Source organism: Eublepharis macularius, chromosome 1 (assembly GCF_028583425.1).
Source record: "Eublepharis macularius isolate TG4126 chromosome 1, MPM_Emac_v1.0, whole genome shotgun sequence".
Classification (NCBI taxonomy): domain Eukaryota; kingdom Metazoa; phylum Chordata; class Lepidosauria; order Squamata; family Eublepharidae; genus Eublepharis; species Eublepharis macularius.
This window is the reverse complement of record NC_072790.1, coordinates 22,580,551-22,607,101: the sequence shown is the minus strand read 5'-3', so window position 1 is coordinate 22,607,101 and position 26,551 is coordinate 22,580,551. Positions and strand designations below refer to the sequence as shown.

The 26,551-nt window shown below is 47.4% G+C and overlaps 1 protein-coding gene across 1 annotated transcript in view; it reads left to right on the top strand.

The window, feature by feature from the left end:
- PKHD1 (PKHD1 ciliary IPT domain containing fibrocystin/polyductin) overlaps positions 1 to 26,551 on the top strand; it is a 334,621-nt gene that overhangs the window by 127,897 nt on the left and 180,173 nt on the right. The window contains exon 31 of the mRNA XM_054970556.1: positions 18,253 to 18,465. Within this exon, the coding sequence (XP_054826531.1) occupies positions 18,253 to 18,465 (213 nt within the window). The remainder of the gene's footprint in view (positions 1 to 18,252; positions 18,466 to 26,551) is intronic.

The following is a 26,551-nucleotide window of genomic DNA, read 5'->3' as shown; positions in this document are numbered from 1 at the left end:
TCCGCCTTGCCTCCCTCAACCTTTACCCCGCAAAGCTCCAGAAATTTCCCTACCCAGGCCAGATCTGGCAATTCTACATTTACCCACAATCCATACAGACTTTGGCCAAGGCAGGCCTAACTCTCTAACTCAAAAGAAGCCCATTTCTTTACAACCTCTGAATTAACCTATCTAAAAACTTAGATTTTCAGAAATGTATCAGAGTTTGGTCTTTTGTGCTTATACTGCAACCCGTGGCTGGCATAATCTGGAGGGGATCCATGAAAGAGACTTCTATAGCCAGAAGCTCAGGATTTTTATAACATGTATGAGTTGCATTGGGATCTTCCTTATTCCTGATTGTACAGTCAGGTCGAGAGCCCCATGGCACAGAATGGCACAGTACTGCAGCCTAAGCTCTGCTCATGTCATGACTAGACATGGGCACGAACAGCAATGTGAATGAAAACCCCCCACAAAAAGCCCGTTCATCTGTTTGTGAACAAGCCGTTCGTGAGACGCCATTGTAAACGAACAAGTGGTCATTGCAAGCCTGGTTCGCTGCATTCGTCCACTGTTTGTGAAGCCAGACAGTCAGGCACCTACAATCAATTCCCTTTGCAATGCAGGCAGGGACTGCCTGAACTCTGTACTCCTTCGGTTGCCCTGGAAACCCCAATCAAATCCCAACTTAGCTTGATAGGCAGGTCTTCCTTCCAAGTGTGGAGCTCCAAATTGGTTACAATTGGTTACTTGGGACCAGAGACTGGGGGGAGGGAGGGGGGGTGTTCTGGTTATGAGATCTCTGGTTATAAAAGGGCACTGTGCTCCCAGTTCTGGCTTTCAGTTTCAGCAGGCAGTGGAGTGGGACACAGCTGTTGCTAGCCTTTTGGGAGACAGACAAGGAGAGTGCATTGGAGCTGGAATTTTTTCTGTGTGAGGTGGGTGAGATAGGGATCTATCCCCTCTGGTTCCAGAGCTGCTGCCATGCCCTGGGGTCAAGCTCAGTGGGCACCTCGGCTGAGGGCTCACACTGACTATTATTATTATCAGTGCCTTGGCCGTTTCCAGATGGCTTACCTGAAGCCGCTCCATGCCGCAATGTTGTGGATCGTGCCGGGGAAAACGCAAAATATTGCGTTTTCTCGCACGAGTTTTGTGCGACGTCGTGCAAAACTCACGTGAGAAAACACAATATTTCGCGATTTCCCTGGCATGATCCACAACATTGCGGCATGGAGCGGCTTCAGGTAAGCCATCTGGAAACGGCCCTGATCTGGTCAGGTTTCTGGGAGTGCTGGGCTAGGGCTCTAGCCCCTTCTTCTGGTTCCAGGGCTGCTGCCAGGCCCTGGGGCCAAACGCAGAGGGCACCTCGGCTGAGGGCTCACCCTGATTATTAGTGCCTGATCTGGTCAGGATTCTGGGAGTGCTGGGCTAGGGCTCTAGCTGTTTCCTCTGGTTTCAGGGCTGCTGCCAGGCAGTGGGCCCAAGCTCAGGGGGCACCTCAGCTGAGGGCTCATATTATTATTAGTGCCTCATTTGGTCAGATATCTGGAAGTGCTGTGCTAGGGCTCTAGCCCCTCCCTCTGGTTCCAGGGCTACTGCCAGGCAGTGGGGCCAAGCTCAGTGGGTACCTTGGCTGAGGTCTCACAGTGTTCTCTCCTTTTCTTTCCTCCTTAATCCCTGTTTTCTGGCACAATGAGGCTTAGGGCAGGGGCCAATGGTGGTCGTGGGGGGAAGTGCAAAGATTTTCCCGGTTGCCCCATGGGAAGCAGTACGGGGCAAGGATCTGGGGCAGCAGAGACTCCCACTCCCCAAAAATCACCTGTGGTGGCTGTGGAGGAAGTGGAAGAAGTCTTGCCCTCGGGGGAAGAGGAACTCTTTAAAATGTTTGAGGAGGAGGAGGGCAAGGGATCCAAGGAGGAATGGTTGGGGTTTGATGAAACATTCATCCTGTCCCCCTCCCAAACTCCCGGTGCTGTCCCTGCCTGCAGTCCACTCCTCACTCCATCTTCCGTTGCCAGCTCCGTGGCGCAGCCAGTAACCATTCATCCTCCTTCCCCTGGAACAGTTAGTGGGCCACAGTTCAAACTGTCTGTATGGAGACACTTTCGGGCCCTTCCAAATGACTTCCATGTGGTGTGGTGCCATGTCTGTGATGGCCTGGTGCGCAGGTGCAATGACCTGAAGCACCTGTCATCGACCTGAAGATGCGCCACCCGAGCCTGTGGTCTCTGTCCTCGTCCAGCGAAACTTCCGGCAGAGGGAGACAGAGGGCTACCAGCTCCTCTGAGCTGGGACCAGTGGGAGGGTCACCGAAGCCTTGCCCTGAGGGTGCTGCTGGTGGGAGTGGAACGGTCAGGCAGGCTGCCCTTGGGGAGGTTGTTCCATCAGGGTTGGGGATATTGCCGTTGAAAAGGATGAGGTCAAGGGCTCAGGAGGTGGGCATTCGTGTTGTGGCAGAGACAATTGCCCTGCAAGGATTCCCCTTGTCTGTCATGGAGGGCATAGGCTTCCAAAGGCTGCTTCAGCACTTTGCCACATGGTTCTCCATGCCATCCTGGTGCACCATTGGATGTCGAGTCCTGCCTGCCCTCTACCAGTCTGTGTAAGACATGATGCTCAGGGAGCTGTCGGCTGCCAAAGGCCGTACAGTACACTTCATGGCCGACCTCTGGAGCACCTGCCGTCACTGTTACCTTGCCATCTCTGCCCACTGGGTGTCAACCAGAGGACGTCCGTCGCCCCAGGCCAAGAACTGGCACCCGGAAAAAGGTGCCATGCGTGACACTGGGCTACAGGCTAGTTCTTCTCCAGGCCTAGGAGATAGACGAGGTCCATACTGGGAAGAACATCACCACCACTGTAAAGGCGGCACTGAGGGAGTGGACGGCTGGGGGGGAAGGGTTTGTCCGTGGCTTCATGGTGACGGACGCAGGAAGCAACATGTTGGCAGCCCTGAAAGAAGCATCCCTCCTGGGCCTGGTGTGCATGGCGCACAAGCTGCATCTGGAGATGAGGGACGTGCTTGGACTAGGGAGCAAGCCAAGGGACAGCTGGGACGAGGGAACGTTGTGGACGCGCAATCTGCTGGAGAGCTGCCGACGCATCGCTTCCCACTTCTCCCGCAGCATCAACTCTTCCCGCGAGCTGTTCCAGAGGCAGGGGGAGGGGGGGACCCCGAGCACCAACTCTTTCAGGACCTGCCCACCCACTGGAACTCCACCTACAACATGATATGTCATCTGGTGGAGCAGAGGGACCCGTTGCAGGACTCCTGTCATCTACAGACGTTCTGAGGAGGGGAGAGGAGCTGAGCCTCAGATCCATGGAATGGAGAGTCCTTGCCCGGATGTCCTGGATGCTGAAACCCTTTAAGGAGGCCACAGAGCTCTTCTGCTCTTACAAGGCCAGCCTAGGTCAGGTCATCCCCCTGATCCACGGGTTCGACCAGTTCCTTGCCAAGGAGCTCAAGCAGAAAGAGCTGCTTCCCAGGGTCCGGGACTTTGTGAGGAGGATGCAGGCATGCATGGCCAAGCACTTGCATCCTCTGTGCCACAAGGTGCCGCACCAAATGGCCTCCCTCTGTGACCCGCGGATCAAGGGCAGCATCACCATGTGGGCAGGTCAGATGCAGCGCTGGAAAAAGGAGCTCCACACAGCAGTGCTGTTTCCAGAAAGAGAAGGCAGGACGGAGGGAACCGGGCAGGGTTAATGGGCAGGCAGCAGAGTAGGAGAAGGAGGGGGGAGGGGGGAAGAGAGCCATGCCTGGAGAGACCCAGCCAAATGGCCCCACTTGATCTCTGGGCCTCATAGGTGGGCTGTGTGGTTGGCCGCAGCACAATGGGTGCGTTTCTCGCAGTTGAGGACTTGGCAGGGGCTATGGTGTGAGAGTACCTCGTGGAGCCCACCGAGCCCCCCCATTTCAACCTCTTGGAGTATTGGGCAAGTAAATCTGCCATATGGCTGGACCTGTCCATTGTGACAACCAACATCCTGTCCTGCCCTCCCACCAGTGTGCAGAGTGAGCGGGTGTTCTCCCACCTGGGAGACCTCCTCTGTCCCCACCACGCATGTCTGCACCCGGACCTGGTGGACATGTTGACCTTCGTCAAGGTCAACCTCAACCTACTTGGGTATTCCTCCATTGACCTGGACCTACCTGGGTTCTGAGCCTCCTCAAGTCTACTGTGGTTCTAGGACAAGCTCCTCTGCAGTGGGCTATAGCCCCCCTCAGTTCTTGGGGCTTCTTCCACAGCTGGTAACCCTTTGGCCTTCTCTCCCAGACAAATTCCTGTCCCCTCTTTCAGTGTCTGCCTCTCTGGATGGCACCAATATGACCCTTCCCCACAACTTGTCCTGCCCATTGTGACCTCTCCCAGACAATTTCCCGGATGGTCCCTCTTTCATCCTCGCCCTCTGTGGATGGAACCAATAAGACCCTTCCCAACGAGCTCTCCTGTCATGCCCATCCCATCCTGTCTGTGAAGGCAGGAAGGTGGGTGAAGCTAGCTGCCACCACCTTTGGACACGAGGGACGACCACAGCACTGCTGCTGCCTTTGGGCGTTCCTGGTCCGGCTCTGCAATGCGGCTGTTACAAACAACCCTTTGTCCTCCTCTCCTTGACAAGGTCCTGGACGTTCCCTCTCTCAACTTCTCCCTCTCTGGATGGAACCAGTACGACCCCTCCCAACCACCTCTCCTGTCCTGCCCATCCCATCCTTTCAGCGAAGGTGAAGGTGGGTGAGGTCAGCTGCTGCCACGTTTGGACACGAGGGACAGCTCTGCTGCTGCTGCTGATAGAGTTGCACCGCACGGTGCCCCCCGTTTCCATTGCAACTACTGTCCCCTTTTAGCAGGGGGGAATGGGTCCCTCCCACCCTTTCTGTGAAGGCAGGAAGGTGGGTGCTGTCTGCTGCTGCTGCTTTTGGGCACAAGGGACAGCTCAAGAGCTGTTGCACATATGGTTGTACAGCACGGGGCCCCCTATCCATGGGCACATGCTGTCCCCTCTGAGCAGGGGAGAATGGGTCCCAGCCGCAACACCAGGTTCAGGTAGCTGACTCAAGGTTGACTCAGCCTTCCATCCTTCCGAGGTCAGTAAAATGAGTACCCAGTTTCCTGGGGGTAAAGTGTAGATGACTGGGGAAGGCAATGGCAAACCACCCCATAAAAAGTCTGCCAAGAAAACGTCATGATGTGACGTCCCCCCATGGGTCAGTAACTGGGCTTGCACTGGGGACTACCTTTACCTTCAGTCAGGTCATGTGACCCAATTTTGTTTTGCTCAGACCTTTAAGGATGGCACTGTTTTGTCTGCAGTTTTTAGTTTGCATTTATTTTTTATAATCAGACTCTAGGTCAAATACTTCCTGGCATTGTTGCAATGGGTAGGGTTGCCGATCTCCAGGAAGGGGCTGGAGATCTCCCAGAATTTCAACAGAGTTCACTTCCCCTGGAGAAAATGGCTGCTTTGGAGGGTGGACTCTATGGCATCATATCCTGCTGAGGCCCCTTCCCTCCTCAGAGCCTACCCTCGCCAGGCTCCACCTCCCAAATCTCCAGGAATTTCCCAACCTGGAGCTGGCAACCGTAGCAGTGCCTATGTTTTTAATTAAAACAATTTAAAATTTTGTACCCAGAATCCTGAAGAAACAAACCCTGCTAGCAAGTAGGAAGTTTATTTCATTATCTTAATTTGGATTAAGAAGGTATGACCTGGTTCTATTGTTTGATCAGGTTTTGAATTCTGGAATGTTTACAATTTTTGAAATATTACTTGTTCTTGTGGGGGGGGTTGTTTGTTTGTTTGTTTATTTGTTTCACACAGCAGAATTCAATTTGTAGGGTACAAAACTCTGAACAGGGGAATTTTGTTCCTCTCCCAGGTGAATGGCATTCTTTTTATGCCTTTCTTTCCCTTTAATTGTAAATCCTGTACAGGACTCAAACATCTCTTTCCAGACCTGCTTAGGATGAGATTACAGCTTGTATATGAGACTCCTACAGCTCTAGTTGGCCAGCAAAATTGATTCTCTGCATCTCTGGCAGCTGCGGACGCTCCTCCGAGGCTTGGCTTGAGAGCATGAATGAAAGTGAATCTCAGCACTGCCGAAGAAAGGAATTGCATAGAACTCCTGCAGCACCTCAGCTACAGTCTTGGGTAGTACACTCCCTCTGTTTGTAGGATGGTCTGGGGGGGGGGCAGGGAGAGAAGAAGTGACCTCGGACAACTAGTGGTGTATTTCACTTAATTGCACAACAAAACAGTCTACAGTGTGAAGGTTAAGATGCAAGCTGTGCTTGCATCGATTGGCTAGGTGGCAGTGGCGTGGCATGGCTTGGCAGTGCCCGGCAGGAGGTGGTGCCCCTGGCACCACACGTGAGCGCACTTTGCATGCGCACGCTCCTGAGACTGCATGATGATGTCACTTCCGGGAGCGCTTCTGCAATTCGGGCTCGCCTCCCCGCCTCTTACTAGGCAGCCCTCCACAGCAGCCACCCACAGCACTGCCACCAGCTCGGCATTCTCCTTGGCTACAGGATGGCCAGCTCAGTGCCCAGAGAGCTGGTCGCCCTGTCAGCGTGGCAGGTGGCTAGGGAGCCGTGGGCGGCCTCCCATGGACAGAGTGCAGGCTCTCCTCAGCACGATGCTCCCTAAAAATTATGCACCCGAGGTGACTGCCCCTCTTGCCCCCCCACGCTTCACCACTACTAGTTGGGGAGCAAGCACTGCCAAATATTACTTGCAAAGAGAATTACAAATGGAATATGCAGTGTGCTCTAAGGAGGAGGAAGGGATGTTGAAAAAACAAACCAAACGTTAAGGGGCATGCGATGCTCGAGCAGGGATCCCCAGCTTTTTGAGCCTGCTGGCTACCTTTAGAATTCTTATACTGCGTGGTGGGCACAACCACAAAATGGCCACCTAGGAGGCCGATCCAGACACAAAATGGCAGGGAGTGAGGTTTTGCATAACCCATCAACATTTCAGGCAGAAGCCCTGTTCCAGAGGATGTATTTTTAAATGGATATACTGTTTTAAAATATTTTCTTGCATACAAACAGCTGACGTGCAGTCACACAGTGAAGATCCTTGTGCTGTGGCGGCAGCTGCTTCTGGATCAACAGTTTCAAAAATATGCTCAGCCAATCAGATCTCCAATCTCTGCCGGGCAAAGTCCCATCTGGCCCCACCCACTTTCTAAAAATACTTGGCAGGCACCAGGAAAGATGTTGGCGGGTGCCGTGGTGCCCATGGGCACCTCGTTGGGGACCCCTGTGCAAGAATGTGCAGTAATATTCCTGGGAAAGATGCAAAATTGACTTGGATTCCTTCTCCCCCCAATCAAGCAAAGCCCTGTGAAATTGACAGGGCTGAACAGGTTTACCAGGCATCGCTAGACGGGCTGGAACATGAGCAAATCCTTGACAATTTCACAGATGCTTTTGTGTGTGGTGGGTTTCAGCAATATAATATACTGCTCTGTGCTCCTGTTTGCATGCAGGCTGTATGTGTTAAATGTATGTATGTGCCTGTTGAATTTTCTCCCATTCTCTCTTTAAGAGATTTTTTTTTAAAAAAAGAAAAACCACGCACCCCTTCCAGCCTGCATTTGAAACTATCTGATGCAGGTGACAGTCTTCACTCCCCACTCCCTCCCACCTGTGCATGACTGACAGTGTGAGAGGTCTGTGGGGACAGAGGTCTGTGCTCCCCCCACCACTTATGGGAGTCCATTTCTGTTGTTGTTCTCCAATGAGGGAATTCTTTTAAACCCCCTCTTGCTTTCAGAAAAATGCAAAGCGGGGAAGGGAGAGAAATTTAATCCAGCCTTTTGTGAATTGTAGACTCCCCTGTAAGGGATGCAGCAGGATTTTACTTTTTATCTTTCCCCCCTTGGCACTGCTTCTCCAATTCCATAGAGACGTAATCTCATGAAGGGGAAGGTTAGCTGCCCCCCTTCAAGAGCACACCTGTTCTAAAGTAAAACCTCTCCCCCTGCTTCCAGTTGAGGCCTCTCTGTATGTTCAGAGAGGTCCATAGCCCATGGAAAAGTATCATGCCTGGAATTTATTCTCGAAATGTTTCCAACCTGGCTTGAACTTGTTGTTGCAGTTTGGATTCCATTAGAGGCAAAATCCTGCTCCCCCCCCCCCCACATCTTTTTTTCTTCTTCTTAGATTGAATTGTGTGTTTCTTCCTTGGATTGGCAAACCAATTTGACTATCATGCTGGCTGGCTTTTTTATGCATGGCAGGTGATTTATTCCCCCCCCCCTACTGTCTTATTCTCTTCCCATTGCCGAGATAACACCTGGGGTGGCAGAGGGGGCTGCCCTACAATATGGGCCAGGTTGTTCATTTACCGTCTCTGCCAACACGCCTTTCTAGAAATCAGAAACAACCTTGAACCTTGCCAGATGAGATGTTGATTTCACGCCATCAATCCCTGTATGATAGCATGGCCCCCAGAGATTTTGTAGGGTTTCTTGAACTTAGTTGTTGATATTTGACAACACTCCCCTTCCTCAGTCCTCAAACAGTTGGGGAGCAAAGGGAGCGATAACTTGCTACGGTACCTTGGCTTGACCGCTGTTCCCTCTCTCTCTTGAGGCCGTATACAATGCTTGTGTAATGTGCGGAAACGTTCTATCAGTTTACAAAGCACCTGCTGTCATGATGGCCGTGCTGGGCCACGCGGGGATGCCTGGATGTCCTGACCGCCACCTCTCTGCCTCTCCAGCATTTGCTTTCCTTGGCACACACAGAGCCGCTTTTTTGGCTGAGTGTACCAAATGCTTCAGTTCTGTTCCCGTGGAGCAGTTTTACTCCAGAAGAGAGGCTGTGTTCAAGCGGCTGATTAAATCACCATGGCTTGGCACTGGTGCTGTCAGGAAAGAGTCCAAGCAGCTTGCGAGGGGAACGCATGCCATTGGAACAGATGGGCCATGCGTGCAGATGGCCGAGAAACGCGGGCATCAGTTTGGGGAGTCGCTTCCTGACTGAGAATGCTCTAGCAGCTGCCTGTATGCAACGCGGAGGGGGAGGAAGGCTTTGATCCAGGAAAAGTACTTTCATACGCTGCTTGACTTTAAGCACACATTGAGTCCCACTGATTCTAGTGGGGGCCCTTGCATATTGAAAATCCAGCACCTGTTTAAGTGCCTTGCTGAACCGGGGCCAGAACTGGTATCCTTACTATGGTCTGAATGGGGAAGAAAGATGTATATTGTTGTTGTTCACAGGCTGGCTAAAAATGATGCAAATATTTCTATAGGCTGCATATAACAAGTCTATGAAGTTAGTCTGAATCCTGTTACCAGTGCCAAATATGCCACCCCCCCATCCCAAATTCTTTTAACTTATCTGCATTATTTGAACTTTCCTTTCTAAGAAAAGTTCCTATAGTTTGAACTCCTGAGTAAGATTCTCTAGGAATAGACGGGATCACATCTGTAGCATTTCTTCCAATGTTGTTAAAATCCTTTGGATTTTCTCAGGAACCCTGCTTATGTCTCACCTGTTCAGGACCCTCCAAATGCATCTCAGATTTCAGTTGTGGTGAAATCCAATGCTGCATTAGGCCTACCCAAGAGATTTCCCCCACCACAGGAGACTGCATCTTTTAAAAATGAACTGTATAGGTATACTACGCGTCACAGTATAACGCGTGTTATACTGAATAATTCTTTGAGTGAGCCTCAAAATGTTTTTGCTGCTACTAGTTTTGTTCGTTTGGATGTAATATAAGTAAAGCAGAAAGGCATAATTAATACACGTGACAGCTTTACGGGCACCTGGCCACATGTGCCAAACAGTGGCTTGGCACATAAGGCAAATCCTTCACCCAGGTGACTGGGGTGAGCACTAGTAAGGCAGACTGTATGAGAGAAGGCAACATGCATGACTGATACCTGCCATCGCTTCCCAGACCCCTGCGGCCTCTAGCCGAGTTCAACGTGACTGGCGGTGCCAATGGGGTTTTTTACTTGCTTCGAGTATGTCTAGCCAAGTACAACCCCCCTCTCGCCCATCACCCCTTTTGTTGGCCAGCTCACCAACTCCTTCATAGGTAGATGATGCATATTTTTGCAGCTGGGACCAAAAGGTTGCCCCCCCTTGCTTTAGACTTCAGGCAATGACTGACAAAAATATACTACCAATTCATGGAGGTGCTTGTGCATGTAAGCCAGTAAGGAAAAGGTTCTTGGGTTACAAGCGTCACAGACTGGAAATGAAACATGCAGTACCAGGAGAGAAGAAATGTCTTGGTAGCCTGGATGAACAGGTATGTCATGCTTAGGTGTGTCCAGTGCGCTATCACTACCACGTTGAGCACTTAAGTTATTGGTCCAAGAGAAGTGCAACCATGTCCCCTAGTTTTCCCTTGTATGTGGTGTGGTGGATCCGACCATCCTCCGGGGAGCCTTCTTGCATCCTGAGCAGCATTTCTCAGACTTTATGTGGCTTCTTCATTGGAGAAAGAGTCACTTAAGTTGGAGGAAAGTGTCAAATGTTGCTCACTGGGGTGGGATGATGGGGATATGATCCACCCTTCGTGTGGATTTTGTTGATGCTAATTTTTTGGTTCCCTAGAGAACAAGATGAAGGAAATGTCTGGGAGTGGAGACTAAAGTTTGTTTGAGGTGGCTGGTAGATGATGCTTTTCCCAAATGCAAGCCAACATTTGAATCTTTCTTTTTTAACTTCCTCCCTTAAAGCGTATTAGGAAATGTCTCCCTTGTTACTATACAAAAGTGATTAAAGCTGGTATAATGGTATTTATTTTGTTTGGTAGAGGGGCCATCATAACTACAGTTCATAGATGTTTTTACAGAACTACCCTAAGGACATTTGTAGGAGAGTCTGTGCTTTCTTGGGGTAGCCATAACAAACAGTTGAAGAGCAGGAGCCAAATACTTTGGTTGAGCAAAATTTGTTCTTTTCTGCTTTCAGAGGAGGGGTCAAATCCTATGAAAGCAAAAAGGCACAGTGTTTTCTTTTTAAAAAACTGTTTTATTTATTTTGGTGTAGTGGTTAAGGGCGCAAGACTCTAATCTGGAGAGCTGGGCTTGATTCCCCACTCCTCCACTTGAAGCCAGCTGGGTGACCTTGGGCTAGTCACAGTTCTCTGGAGCTCTCTCTGCCCCACCCACCTCACAGGGTGTTTGTTGTGGGGATAATAATAACATACTTTGTATACCGCTCTGAGTGGGCATTAAGTTGTCCTGAAGGGTGGTCTATAAATCGAATATTGTTGTTGTTGTTGTTGTTGTTATAAAGTGTAGAACTTTATTCATAGGGCTGCTGGTTAGGCACATAATTTACTTGTTCAGGCAGAGATGCTTATAAATTCAGGGGAAAATACGTTAAATGGGTCAGAGAACTGGGATTGACAATGCAGTCCTGTATAGAGTTATATAACATTAACCCTGTTGATTTTGATAGGCTTAGATCAGAGTAACTTCGCACAGGATTGCACTGTGAGTAAATGCCAGTCATTGTTTGTTTGGGTTTTTTCCTCACTTGCTATCAGGTTTTAGCCTCCTTTTATTAATGGAGCCGTTTTCAGAATGACTGAATTAGTACTGATGTCAATGAGAGAAGTTCTGGTTCACCTTTAAAGATATAGCTAGGGATCAGGATTTGATGTCCAGGATTATCCAGTTCAGGGGCAGATGGGCTCTTTAGTTTACTGGGAACATTCTTAGTGGGCTGGCATTGTGGAGGGCCACTGCTTGCCAAGATCAAGATCAATCAAAGGACCCCTATGGTATTGGTGGGGGGCACTCAAGTTCTGGTTCCTGTTGTCATTCTTGCTGTGGTGCAAGTCTCAGATGAGGGGCCTTTTGGTTCAGATTGCTTCAGGGTTGTTTTGCTCTTCCACAAACAGGGAGGCCAGGGCTCCTGCTATAGGAGACCTCCCACCCTGAATGACTGCTTGACAGGGTGGCAGGGGCGATTTGGTGCTACACTAATGCCACAGTGTCACTTCTGGTTAAACCATAGAGTTTGGGGTGAATCCTAGAGGGATGACCTGATGTGATGATGTCACTTCCAGTTTGCAGTGTAGGCACATGATCAGGCAGGCCCCGGCTGGTTGTGACTGGCCAAGGTCATTCTATGAGCTTCATAACTGAGCAGGGACATGGACCTAGGACTTCCTGGCCCAAGCCCAACTCTCAAACCATTATACTACACTGTTTTTCAAAACATAATTGCTTTTTACATATTTTCATACAATTTTAAATCAGAAGAATTCATATTGGATTTTAGTGGCAGTGGTGTTATTACTTAAGCTTATGGATCCTGAGATGTTATCTCTCCTCGCTCCATCTTTTCCAGGACTTGCTACCATTCTAACTGAAGGTCAGTTTTGACAACTGATTCTTCCTTAGTGACGTTTCAGGTCCTCGGAGCGTTGGTCCTCAGAAAGTTAGAAACAGGTGAACAAGCTATGCTCCACGGTATGGCCCTTGGAACTAAACCCAGGGCCACAAGCTGCCTTTGTTTGGTTCGGCACCTGGTAAAAGCTGAAATCATGCTCTCTCCCTAAATACTGGACATGTGTGTGTGTGTAAGAGAGAGAGAGAGAGAGAGAGAGAGAGAGAGAGAGAGAGAGAGAGAGAGAGAGGTTTTCTTGAAATAAAGACCAATTCGTTAGACTTGCCTCAGTGCCCCTTTATCGTTTTCTACCAGTTTCAGCAGTTCCCCCCCACCCCTTATGCTTTGAGAACTAGTGTTTTGTTTTCCTCCTCCTTCTCAGTAATTGTTGATTTACACTCTGGACTTCATCCTACAGGAAAACCCTGTCAGTGGAGGGTAGGTGGGTCTGAATTGCCCATTTTATAAGATGAGAAATTGCACAGAGATGAAGAGGAAGAGAAACGCGTGTGCCACAAAACCTAGTACTGAAAGCACTCTAAGCGAGGCAGCATATTCCTGCCCACAATGATTTGTACTGTTTGTTCTCCATGAGGCCCACAGATGCAGAATGAGCTCAGTGAGAATCTGAAAAAGGTCCCCTTTCCTCACTAACGGTTCTTTCCCACCCTCTTCCATGGATTTCTGGCGGGGAACTGATCTGTGAATATATTGAGGCTGAGATACTGAGCTGCATCTCAGTTAAGTTGAGTTAGGGGCACCTAATGACAGAATGAGAGATGATGAGGAAATGCCTCCTCAGGTGAAGAAAGAGGCCTACTTATGGACAAGAGTTTTTCCTTTCACCGTATTACTACTCCCTCTCCCCCTTTTCTGATAGTGCCTTCTACCCTACCTCATAAAATGGTATTTCTTGGTCCTTCCATAATAAAACCAGCCATGGATGGCAAAATAATTCATGAAAAGACACACCTGGTGAATATTGCATCTTGTGCTAAATAGCGAGTCGTGGCCTGCTTCACCAGAGCATGTTGCACCCCAGCGCTCATCATATTTCCAATTTATGTTTCTCATGACACTTTTAAATAACGTCTGTTCTGTGCCATCAATACATTGCAATTTATAGTTCAGAGGCTAAAATGGACCTTGGGTACCAGTGAGTCATTTTTTACCATTTGGAAAATCAATACTAGGTATTTTTTTAAAAAAAAAATTAAGGCAAAGGTTGTATTAAAGGGTGAAAATGATTGTTGTTTCTCTTTTAGATGGCACCCATGTGGGTTGTTAATAACACACGCACAAACACATACTTGTTCATTCTAGTGCCACATATAGACAAACTGGGATGCAGCCACTTTTAGGACACGTAGTGTAGTTCTGGTTATTATGTGTCAAGAAAGACATTATAGGGTTGGCAAAATGTAGCTAGAAAGACTGCCGGGAAAGTAAGGGCACCCAGAGGCAAGTCAGTATTTAAGAATAACCCTGGAGCAACGAAACTAACTGGCTCTTGCAGTGCTAGAAGCACCAAAGGGGGTGCTTGGCTTGGACTGGGCTATGGCAGTGATGACAATGGGCAGAGGCTTGGTCATTGTCATTGCCATGACATGGGTCCAAGTGCTAACAAGTACTGCAGGGTAGGGGTGTGCAGCAAATACCCAAGCCGCTTCGGGTTTGGGTATTCGGAAATCACTTTGGTATGTTTCGAAATGATTTGGAGAATACCAAAGATCTCCCCCTTGAGCCCCCCTTCCCCCTTCCCCCAACCCCACTTACTGCAGCAGGTCATCTGCCGCTGCCACCGTGGCCAGCAGGGCAGCGGGGAAGGCTGCAGCCGGTGCCTGCCTCACCTGCGCCACCGTGGAGGCCTCTGCGGTGGCCAGCAGGGTGGCAGCAAGCGTCACCGCCTGTGCCGTGCGCACCACCACGGAGGCCTCTGCGGTGGCCGGCAGTGGCAGCAAGCCACTGCCCCAGGTAAATGGGGTGGTGGTGGGAGGGTGGGCACAGTTCAAGACCCCGAAGCTTTCCGAAGCAATCCAAATTGCTTTGGAAAGCTTTGATTTGGTATTTCCGAATCAGGGCCATCGTACTGGCCCCGATTTGGAAATACCAAATCTTTACAAATCGGGCCCGGTTCGGGTTTTTTTCTGAACCAGGAACCCGAAGTGCACACCCCTACTGCAGGGGCTGCTTAGTTTCACTTTCTCCTGACCACTAGTTACCCACAAGTAATTTTCCTGGTAAGTTAAAAGGCAAATATTCCCTGATAGCATCTTCTCTCCAAAGAAAAGCTTAAACTACTGATGCATTTTATGTTAGAAATAAGTTGACTAAGGGGGAATGATGTGAATTTAGGGACAATGTTGAAAGTATGAATAGAGACGGATCCTTCTTTCTCTCAAAACAACAGAGGTTGTTCAATAGAACTGGCAGCAGGTTCAGAGTAACCAATGTGAAAGCATGATTAATTAATTTGATGGGATTCACTGACACAAGAAGTGGGCCAAGATCCAAAGACCCATTTAACTGATGAACCCAAGGGGACTTTTAGAGATCTTTCTCCTAAAACAAAGCACACATACCCAGCCCCTGGCAAGCTCTTTTGGAAATGAGGCAGTGTTTCCAAAGCAGTTTGTCAAGAGCCTGAGTGGCAGGTGTGGGGAGAAAATACCTGTTCAAAGGGGGAACAAATTGAAAATCCTATTGGGTTAGCACAAGCCCATTCTAAGCATCTAGGCAACAATTTGGAATTAACTATACTTTAAAAGAGAGAGCAAATTCAGGGAAGACTGATCTGTCCCTGTTTATATACCATGGTAGCTGAGATACTGTCATTTGATTGCCAACCTTTTACGTCCAACTGAGGAATTACACAATTTTAAACTGAGGATTGAGGAACTGCACAATTTTAAAGCTGATGACGAGGAAATTGAAATTGTTCAAGATTTTCTTTTCCTTGGCTCAATCATCAACCAAAAGAGAGACTGCAAGAAATCAGAAGAAGATTGAGACTTGGTAGAGCAGCTGTGAGGGAGCTAGAGAAGATCCTTAAAGATAAAGATTTCTCTCTGGGGGCCAAGATAATCCAAACTATGGTATTCTCCATCATTATATAAGGATGTGAAAATTGGACAATGAAGAAAGCTGACAGGAAGAAAATTGATTCATTTGAAATGTGGTGCTGGAGGAGAGTTTTGCGGATACCACGGATGGCCAAAAAGACAAATAAGTAGGTTCTAGATCAAATCAAGACTGAGTTCTCCGTTGAAGCTAAAATGACAAAACTGAGGCTATCGTACTTTGGTCACATCATGAGAAGACAAGATTCTCTGGAAAAGTCAGTAATACTAGGAAAAAGTGGAAGACCTAAAACGAGATGGCTAGACTCAATAAAAGAAGCCATGTCCTCCAGTTTGTAGGATCTGAGCAAGTCTGTTAATGATAGAATGTTTTGGAGGTCTTTCATTCATAGGATCACCATAGGTCGGAGACTACTTGATGGCGCATAATATGCATACACACTCTTACATCTATTAACGGGGGGATGGCCATCTCCTTCAATCTGTATTTAGTAAAGAAGAATGTCCATTTCATCTTCCCCCATCCCCTTTAAATTTCCATGGCTTGGAAAGACTCCATAGGTCTGCAGGCACTTTTGAGAAAAAGAGCAGAGGGCAGCACAACACTTGTAGTCTTTGATGAGGGCACATCTGCAAAATGGCCAGAGTTGACCGTTTGCTTTGGTGAAGCATTTCTTTCCAGAAGAGACCCCATCTTGGATTTTTCTTGGACTTGGAGGAAGGGCATTCCAGGAATATCTTGTACATTAGACCAGAAATTTGGAGAGAGAGAGAGAGAGAGAGAGAGAGAGAGAGAGAGAGAGAGAGAGAGAGAGAGAGAGAGAGAGAGAGAGAGCTATCTGTGCAGTCAGTCCAGTAGCTATGAAACATGGAAGAGCAAAGCATCCCATTTGCCAGTCTTCTAGGACAAGAGCAGATACGCCAGAAATACTGGAGTTTTATTTCAGTCTGCTGAAGATAAAGGTTTGCAGGTAGCCTCTTTTAAGACAATTACTGGCACATCAGTCAGCTATCATTTTTGTGCAGAGGTCAGAGACTATCCTCATATTCTGGCAGTGAATGTAATTGGTTTGTGTTTTAATTTTAAGTGGGCAAAGGTATTCTCCCCAGAATGCCAAAACATATCCAGGGTAGGCTGTCCATGTTCATATCCACTGGCAGTTCTTTATATTGCAGTCTCTGCCATTTTTCACTAAAATAGAGACTTGGGTCTGTCTAACTGATATCATCCAAAATGGTGTAATTTCAGGTGTGCTTTCTGGTTGTGAATTGCTGTATACTTTGGGCTGGTTAAGACTTACAGCAGTTCCCTGCTGCCCAAGTGTTTGGTTTGTGATTGGGAAGTGCTCATGTGGACGTGAATGCTATTTGCCTTGGGGATCAAGTGACTTACAGTGAAACTTAAAGGGGTTATCACCAGCACTTACACCAATGGCGTTGTGTACTGCCTGTACATGTACTTAATTTGGTATAATCTTCCCTGCATGGCTTCTGTGCCCATAGGCAACTGGATTGTGCTTTTAAGTGCACAAATTCTGTTGCAATTCTACGGTTTCAAAGTCCTCAACCTAAAAAAAAAACTTTCATGCTATTTAAAGAGAAAAGGAGTGTGTGTGTAAAAAATATTTGATGGAATATTTTTACGTTTAACCTAGAAAACATTACATGGTTTAGGACAAGGGTATTTGATGGACCACCTACTACCATATAGACCCGCATGGGCAGTTCGCTTCTCAATATGGTAGGAGGTTTTGTACCAGCAAGCCCCATTGCCCATTGCCACTTAGAGCAGTGGCAGGAGAAAAAGAAAATTAAAAACAGTGATATCAGCAATGTCATTATAATAAGTTCCAGGTACAGCCCAGATGTGACAAAGAGTAGCTCTAGGATATATTGTCGAAGGCTTTCACGGCCGGAGAACATTAGTTGTTGTAGATTTTCCAGGTTGTATGGCCGTGGTCTTGGCATTGTAGTTCCTGACGTTTCGCCAGCAGCTTTGACTGGCATCTTCAGAGGTATAACACCGAAAGACAGAGATCTCTCAGTGTCAATGTCTTTCGGTGCTACACCTCTGAAGATGCCAGTCACAGCTGCTGATGAAATGTCAGGAACTACAATGCCAAGACCACGGCCATACAGCCCGGAAAATCTACAACTAAAGTAGCTCTAGGAATCACTGGAAACTCTGTGGTTTTAACCGGAAGTGATATAGTGACTTTGGTAACATCAGCAATGTCACTTGCACACCTCCTTATCCCTTCCTCCAGCCCTCCTGCTGGTTGTCAGGCTGGCCTGGCACCCTAGAATTGTCTTTACAGGCCCTTCTTTGTGTGTGTCCTCTCTCCCCACCCTTGGATGCGAGGTAGGTGTTCTCTGGTGGCTCAAGTGGGGCAGGCTTAACAAATGAGTAGATGCTCCTCTAGGAGGTAGGCAGGGCCACAAACTTTCTGGGGACTCATTGGGAAGGAGCTTCTCCCCCAATTTCCAGTGTTGGCTCTAAAAATTCACAGGAAGAGAACAAATTTTCCTGTCATGAGGAGATGGGCCTTTTCAGCAATTCCTGCCCCATGCTGTGCCCCGTCTCCACCACTTTGGAATGTCCTTTCTCTTTTCTTCCACCTAGTACCTTGTCTGGATATATTGTGATATCAGGAGAAGGTTTTAGAGTCTGAAATGGCTTTTAATTAATCTGTACCCTGATTTTAGCTGGCTTTTTATGTGTTGCTTTGTGAACAAGAATGCACAGGTGTATTATCCTTTCTACTCATTACTGCTAATAATTGTGTCTACTGTTGCTGTTTTAGGTGGCAAGCTTGTGTTTGTTGGTCCTGGGCCAGTGGAACTCCATGCTCATTACATCCTGGTATCCGATGGAGGAGAACTCCAAGTTGGAGCCCCTGGTGACCCATTCTGTGGCATAGCCCGCATCCATCTGCATGGCAGTTCCCATTCACCCCCCTTCTCTCCATATGGAGCCAAATTTTTGGCTGTGAGGAATGGAACACTTTCCATGCACGGTGAGTGGTGGACATAATTGTGCTGCCTGATGCAGATACTCTTTGATTATATTGAGTTGCGTTTGTTTGTTGCATGCGATGGACAATGATATCAGGTGATAGAATTTAAGCGTTCATTCTCACATGATAATCTCCTGTTTATTAAAATGTCTTGCAGCTGTAACCCTCAAAAAGATATTCAACTCAGAATATTCCAGCAGTCCTGTCTATCCGCTTTCTATTATAAAATGGGGCAGGGCATTTTCTCCCCCAGTGCTAACTACCATGTAGAACAGTGCTGTTAAATCAGAGGAGCAAAACCAGTCAATGAGGCCTGCTTGTGAAGCCTAAACAAATTTGAATGCTGATCAAAGTCAGATGAATGCACCAGTGTGGGAAGTCTCATTTCAGCAAATCAGAGATTTGTTTATTTGAAATATTTCCCTCTTATACTTTCTGTCTCTGTGAGGCAGAGCAAATTGCTGTATATTTTATCTACCTGCAATTTTATGTTATTTGCAGGGTTTTATAGGCTGGGGTTGGAACCGAGTGGTTTTTAATTTTTGCATTAGGCTACCGTTTTATGATGACTTTGTTGAATATATTATATTTTTGTATTGGTTTTTAACTGTTGTGATTGATGTGAACAGCTTTGAGATCTCAACTGAAGAGGAGTGGTATAAAAATCAAATAAAACAAACAAACAAGTAGCAGCGAAAGCTTAAAACATTTCAGTCAGAACAATAAGTGCAATCCTAAGAATGCTTTCCTGGGAATAAGGTCCATTGAAGAGATTTGAGTGGATTCTGAGTAGACCTTCATAGGATTGCTCTCTAAAAATAGAAACCACCTTTCCACGGAGCAATCTAAAACCAATAAAAGAAGCATCAGCAGACAAAAAAAAATCCTAAAACAGACCGTAGAAGAAGCAGCTATGACAATATAAGCTGATAACACATGAACTCAGGGCTTTTTTTCAGGGGGAACTCAGGGGAATGGAGTTCCGGAACCTCTTGAAAATGGTCACATGGCTGGTGGCCCCGCCCCCTGATCTCCAGACAGAGGGGAGTTGAGATGGCCCTACGCGCCGCCAAGCGGCGCGGAGGGCAATCTCAACTCCCCTCTGTCTGGAGATCAGGAGGTGGGGCCACCAGCCATGTGACTATTTCTCTGAGGGCAACCCACGGAGTTCCACCACCTCTTTCCCCAGAAAAAAAGCCCTGCATGAACTCATTTTCGATTTTATAATCTCCCCTTGGAGAGTCCCTCCTCCTTGCTGCAAGGAGGAAGAGAAAACCGCCTAGCCATTTGGCTGTCTCCCTTTCTGTCCCTTTCTATGACATTCTATGAGATGGTCAACCATTGTCCTATTTTGGCCAGAGCTATTAGCATAGGTAAGCCCTCACCCTCTCTGTGCTTGGGGCGTTGTAGCCCTAGGATCGGAAAAACCCATCTGTGATCGGGGGGGAAAAAACAACAACTATGATCAGAAAAAACCCAGTCTGGACAGTTTTTACAACTGTGGGCACTGCTACTCCTTGTCAGAAGACCGGGTCAGTCCTTTGCTGGTTCTTGCCAGAGGGGAGCTCTCCGCCCTTCTGAATTGGCCCTGTTTTTGGGACTGGAAGCATAGTTTTTTTAAAAAAGAATTTCTCAGCAGACGTTTTAGTTTTTAAAAGGTTGCTTCCATCCCTTCCACATTTTTGTCCTGCTTTTCCTTGTGTAAGGAGGACCCCAGCGTGGGTACGCAAAATCATGGGTTTTTCTAAAAAGCAGAAGGGCTCCTGTCGGAAGTGTTCTGTTTCTCCTCCCCTGGCCCAGGACACCACAGAAGCTAGAAGCTGGAGCATTGAAGGAGCTCTGAATTCTTCCCCTCCTTCCTTCCCTTCGCTGTGGTATAGAACAGCACGAGAGCTGTTGGCTGGGACATGAAAGAAGCCCGAAAGCCTTCACTCACAAGGCCTCTTACCTGTCCTTCCCCTTTGGTGTTGTGGCTAGAGTGATGGACACAGATCCGAACCCCGTTCTGCCATGGAAGCTCACTGAGTGCCCTTGGGCTTGTCACGTACTCTCTGCCTAACCTACCTCACAGGGTTGTTGTGAGGAAAAATGCAGGAGAGGAGAATTATGTAAACTGTCTTGAGTCCTCACTGGGGAGAAAGGTGGAACATAAAGGAAGTAAAATAAAATAAAACAAAATTGCCCAAGTTAGAGTAGAAGGTCCAGTGGAGTAGCTGAGTAGTCTATTGAAGCAAAACAAAACCAGAAGGCCAGGGGCACGATAAAGACTAACAACATTTATTTCAGTGTGAGCTTTCATGAGTCAGAGCTTACTTCTTCAGATACAATGAGAAGAAGGAAACTTCTTTACCTCATTTTACAGAAGGGTAGGGGGAAAGAGCGGGGAGCAGATAGAGGCCTAACATAACAAAATCAGCTGAGATTCTCTCTGTGGGGACTTGAACAATTTGGATAATGGGAGAGGTCAGAGGTTCTGACCTCCCTCACATGAGATGAAGATAAACAAATGTATAATAAGATCAATATGGGTAGCCATGTTACTCTTTCTGTAGCAGTAGAAAAGAGCAAGAGTCCAGTAGCACCTATAAGATTAACAAAATTTGTGGTAGGGTATGAGCTTTCGTATGAGTCACAGCTCGCAATCTAAAGAAGTAAGCTGTAACTCATGAAAGCTCATACCCTACCACAAGTTTTGTTAGTCTTATAGGTGCTACTGGATTCTTGCTCTTCTCAAATATGTAATAAAATAGAGTAAGAAACTAATTAAGGAAGAGGCAGTTTGAAGGAAGAGAAAATTGACCAGCATCAGTAAAGGGTTATGGTATGATACAACATACCATAATATGTTATAAAAGAGAGACCTCTTGGGTTATTAGAAATTATAATGAGGGAGGAAACCCAACTCATGGTTTAAACCAGGATGCCAGAAGGTGTTTACTTTCTTGAATTCTGATTCAGCTCTTTTGTACTGTATTCCTTTTGAAGTTTTTCTATATGAGTTCAGCAGTATGAATTGACAGCGGAAAAGGCACTTTTGTTCTGTAATGAGGCCTTGCTGCCTCTCCATCCAAGTTGGCACAAAGCCCCCACCCATGTATATAGCTATTTGAATTTCTCAAGGAATAAGATGCAGGGAATTATATTAAGGAAGTACTTCGCTTTCTGTGCAATGAATTCTGAGTGATGTAAGGAAGAGTCTGTTTCAGAGGAGTTGTTTATACCTTGATTTATCTGGATTTTAGATGGTTGAAGTTTGTAAGTCACTTTGGTTCCTGCAATGTAAGAGAGAAAGCGACATATAAATATTTTAAATAAAATAACCTATCATGGTTTGATAGGACTGCCGACCTTCAGGTGGGGCTTGGAGTTCTTCTGGAATTAAGTTGCTTTCCAGATACAGAGATCAGTTCCCCTAGAGAAAAATAACAGCTTCAGAGTGCAGATTGTAGGGTTTACCCTAGATTCTAGGTGAAATTCCCCCTTGCTCCAAATTCCCCCATCCACAGGCACTGCCCCCAAATTTCCAGGAATTTTCCAGTTTACAGTTGGCAACCCTATATGACAGCACTCTCAAGATTGGGCCCTGGCACCTTATTATGGTATTTTGTGCCCAAGAAAGGAAAGTGAGAGGTAGGGATTGGTATATTCTTATACTGTTTCTCTTGTGGCTCCTACCCTTGGTTTTGTGTCCAAGCAAACTGGACTTATGTGCCAGATCCAAAAGGCGTAGAATATTGGAAGGCTGATATGAACCCAGCTTTGTGTCACTGGCAATAGAAGATACTAAATGTTACATTTTTAGGCACAGTAGGAGTCAGTTTTACTGCTGTGCTGTAATCCTGGCGGCATGAGACGATTAGTATTTGAAGTGCGTGATTGATCACAGTGTGAAATCAGGCTCCTTGGGAACCTTGATGAGTCTTCCTTGGAATGTGGAGGTTTGCCTTGCTGTCCGTGTAGAATGGAATTAAAGAGGATCTTCCGGCACCTTAAAGGCCAACCATCTTTTCTTCTGGGGTAGGTTTTCAAGGACAAGAGCCCCTTTCATCAGATGCATGTTAGTTAGGGTTGCCAACCTCTGGGTGGGGCCTGGAGATCTCCTGGAATTGCAACTGATCTTGAGATGACCAAGATCAGTTCCCTTGTGGAAAACGGCTGCTTTGAAGGACAGAGTCTGTGGTATTGTACCTTGCTGGAGTCCTTCCCCTCTCCAAATCCCTCCATCCCCAGCTCTCCCCCCCACCCCGCCAATGCCAGGAATTTTCCATCCTGGAGTTGGCAAACCTGATGTTAGTGGGTCTTCATTAAGCAGAAGCGTGTGAAAGAGAGTGAATATAAATTTATAACATTATAACAAAAGGAATAAACAACAGTCAAAGGGTCAAGAAATGAAAGAAGTACAGGATGCTATTTACATCAAATAGAGAGACCACCTGCATGTTTTTATGTGTTTTACTTAATTGTTTAAAATGTTTCATGTATGCATTTCTATTTTAAACACTTTTTCATGCTTGCAATGTTTTGATGTTTCAAAACGTGAAAGGGGTGGAGGAACGAGCGCCTCAGCCTGCCATGCTGTGGGCTGGATGAGGATCAGGGCCTCACAGCATTTTTGAATCACTTCAAAATAGTGGCAGCCTTCTTGTGGCAGACACAAGGATGCTGTCAAATCTTGTTTGGCCCTCAGGTACCCTCCGTTGAGCAGAAAGGCGACATTTGCACGTATGTATGTATGTGCCGGCAAGTGGCAACTAACGTATGGCTGTCAAGGCAAGTGAGAAGCAGAGGTGACTTGCCATTGCCTTCCTCTGCAGGGTCTTGCTTGGTGGGCTCCCATCCCATTACCAACCCTGCTTAGCTCTGGAGATTTTTTAAATAACTAAATAATGGGTGGGTGGGGGGTAGCACAGGCCAGCTACATTGGCTAAACTGGCAGGCAACTGTAATAGCTGACTAATCTCATGTTAAATCCCTGGGATATATTGTAGTTCTTGATGAAATTTAATTCACATAGTGTGAGGAAGAGATGCTGTCCTCATTTTGTATAGACTGTCTTTCTCACTGAGGGCCAAACTACAAGTGATAACAGCCACAGGTCCATCCCACAGCTGCCAGTGCCATTTTAAAAGTAGTCGTAGTTCTTTAAAAGTTGTCATGGGGTCCTGATTCAGAGCATGTGCGTGGTGTGGTATTCCTAGGAGCTCTGGCTCACCCCCAGTGCAAAGAGCAAAGGGGCACCCAATGCATCTTGAACTGTATCATGCCAGGCCAAACCTGGCAACTTGCAGGAGGTTTGGGAGTGGGCACAATGGGGCACGTGTGTCATGTTAATGACATCGTGTCTCTTCTGAGTACAAGCTACAAGCGAGAAAAGGTATCTCTAGGAATTGCTGGAAACTCTATGGTGAAACTGTAGTGTTCCTGGTGATTCCTACAGCTACCCTTGACACTTCCAGGCTGTACCCAGAAGTGACATAGCAATGTTTGGATGGGAGGAGTTCTATAGCAGGAGGCCTGGCAAACCGCCAGGAGGTTGCCTACCAATGGCAGGCACCTGGGCTCCCTAGTGTTGGCTCAGTCCGATATACGTTGGGGGAACTCACCTTACAAAGCGTTTGTTAGCACAGCGTTGTGAGGGGGTAAGAAGGAGCTTCTGGTTTCCCACCCTACTTTCACCAGGAAAAAGAGCTGCAGGAGAGAGGGGGAGTTCAGTGTAATTCAGGTAAGGTTACCATCTCCATGTTGTGAAATTCCTGGAGATTTGGGGGGGGGAGGGTGGAACATGGACAGGGTGAGGTATGGAGAGAGGAGGGACCTCAATGGGGCATAATGCCATAGTCCGCCTGCCAAAGCAGCCATTTTCTCAAGGGGAACTGATCACTGTTGCCCAGAGAGGAGTTGTAATTCCAGGAGATCTGCAGCCACTACCTGGAGTTGGATAATCCTAAATTCAGGGTGATTTCTGCGTTGTCTGGCCTTAACATGTAGTGTGGCCCGCCGTTTCCTGAAAATTTTTTAACGGACAGATTAGTTACTACATACACATGTGAGCGTAAATTTCAGAAACTCATCCCTTGGAACCAGTCATGGGTATCACTAAGAGGCAATTGCTGGGCTAAGCAGGAAGGCGAGAAGGCAGAACGAGGAGGCTGGATGAAAAGAAGCCCTGGTGGAGGGGATTGTTCAACTAGAAATTCGTGGCGATTTTGTATCTCAGTCAGCAGAAGGGGTGCAATTTATGCTGCCCAGGTGACGAGGCAATTACGGTTCAGCATGGCAGTTGCTTTCTACTTTGAATATTCCCTGCTGCAGGAAAGGCCGTGGCAGAATGGTGGAGCAGTTGTTTTGCAGGCAGGAAGCCCTAGGCTTAATCACTGGCATTTCCGGTTGAAAATGGTCAGTTAATGGGTGATGTGAGACACCCAGGGCTTTTTTTCAGCAGGACCGCGGGGGAACGGAGTTCTGGAACCTCTTGAAAATGGTCACATGGCTGGTGGCCCCGCCCCCTGATCTCCAGACAGAGGGGAGTTCAGATTGCCCTCCGTGGAGTTCCGGAACCTCTTGAAAATGGTCACATGGCTGGTGGCCCCGCCCCCTGATCTCCAGACAGAGGGGAGTTGAGATTGCCCTCCGCGCCGCTCAGCGGCGCGGAGGGCAATCTGAACTCCCCTCTGTCTGGAGATCAGGGGGCGGGGCCACCAGCCATGTGACCCTTTTCTCCGAGGGCAACCCACTGAGTTCCCCCACCTCTTTCCCCAGAAAAAAAGCCCTGGAGACACCTAAGACTCTACTTGAGATCCTGCTGAGCTGCAACCACCACTTAGAATAGACAATACCTGACCTTGTTAGACAAATGGTCTGATATAAGGCAGCGTCATGGGTTCAATGCCTTTCCCCAAAAATGTTAAAAAGAGAAGCATTTGTGCGGAAAGCAGGACTTGTCTCTAGAGAAGCTTATAACCAGCCTTCCATGGAGAGATGAAGGGTCAGAAAATACATTTTTGTTCACTTCCAGAGCTCCAGTTCAGGTTAGAGACTGTGTGGCAAAACTAGAAAATCAAACTAAGGCAACCGGGTTATAGGGGGTGGGGGGTGGGAAGAGATCTGGGTGGCCTTGACCCGCCAATGGAAAACGTCTTTTGGTTTCAGTATCTTAGCCTGCATGCAAAAAGTCTCGGGCTTGCCCTAGAGTTGCATCCAGTCTCCTGTCTAAGGCATAGTTCCAGTGCATGGGTACAATTAAGTTTCATTCAAACCGTGTAATCCACAATTTAGTGCTAAAGCAGTGTAACACCCTAGAACATGGGACCAGAAAAAGCGTGCCCTCTTTTCTGTCTGCCTGCTTCTTGCATCAAACAAAACCACAGTTTGCTGGTTTCAATTTAGCACCAGCCTGGCTTGTGGCATAAAACAAATTGGAGGGCTTGTCAACATTTTTTAATTTTTTAAAAATGACTATAGCTAGGGCAAAGATCTAAATCATTAAACAAATAGGCTTTTGAAAATTGTTCAGCTGCCTATGAGTAGACAGGACTGAATGTCATAGGAAATTTTACAGGAAATGTTCCTTAGCTGGGTCTGGATCCTGATGGTTTAATAAGTGCATGTCAGTTTCTCCCTTTGATACGTTAATATGACTAAGGGCTTTCCTAGAATTCTCCTTGAGTGGCAGGCCGGTGCTTTGGTGGTCAGAACTGATTGGGAAACTTCTCTGTTGCCTTTGGCTTTACCCAGCTCCCCTTGCCAATCAGATCCCACCGCCCATAAACTACCTGCCAATCACATGTCAGTTTATAAGGAGGCCTCAGTCAGTTGGGGTAACTTGAATTTTTGACAATGTAATTATGGCTCTCGAGTCCACAGAAGAAGCCTGAATAGGGAGCAAGGAGTTTTATTGATTGTTCAGGAGGGGAATTTATCAATGTCTCTGGCTTGGTTGGTAGGTATTCCCCAAGAAACTCTTCTGACAAGTTTCCGAAGAGAATCTAGCTAGGTGGCCTTGGACATATCTTTGTCCTTCCCATCAAAATTGATGTAGAGTACTGGGGTCTCTGACATAACATCTAGAAATTCAGCCAGTCGGGGG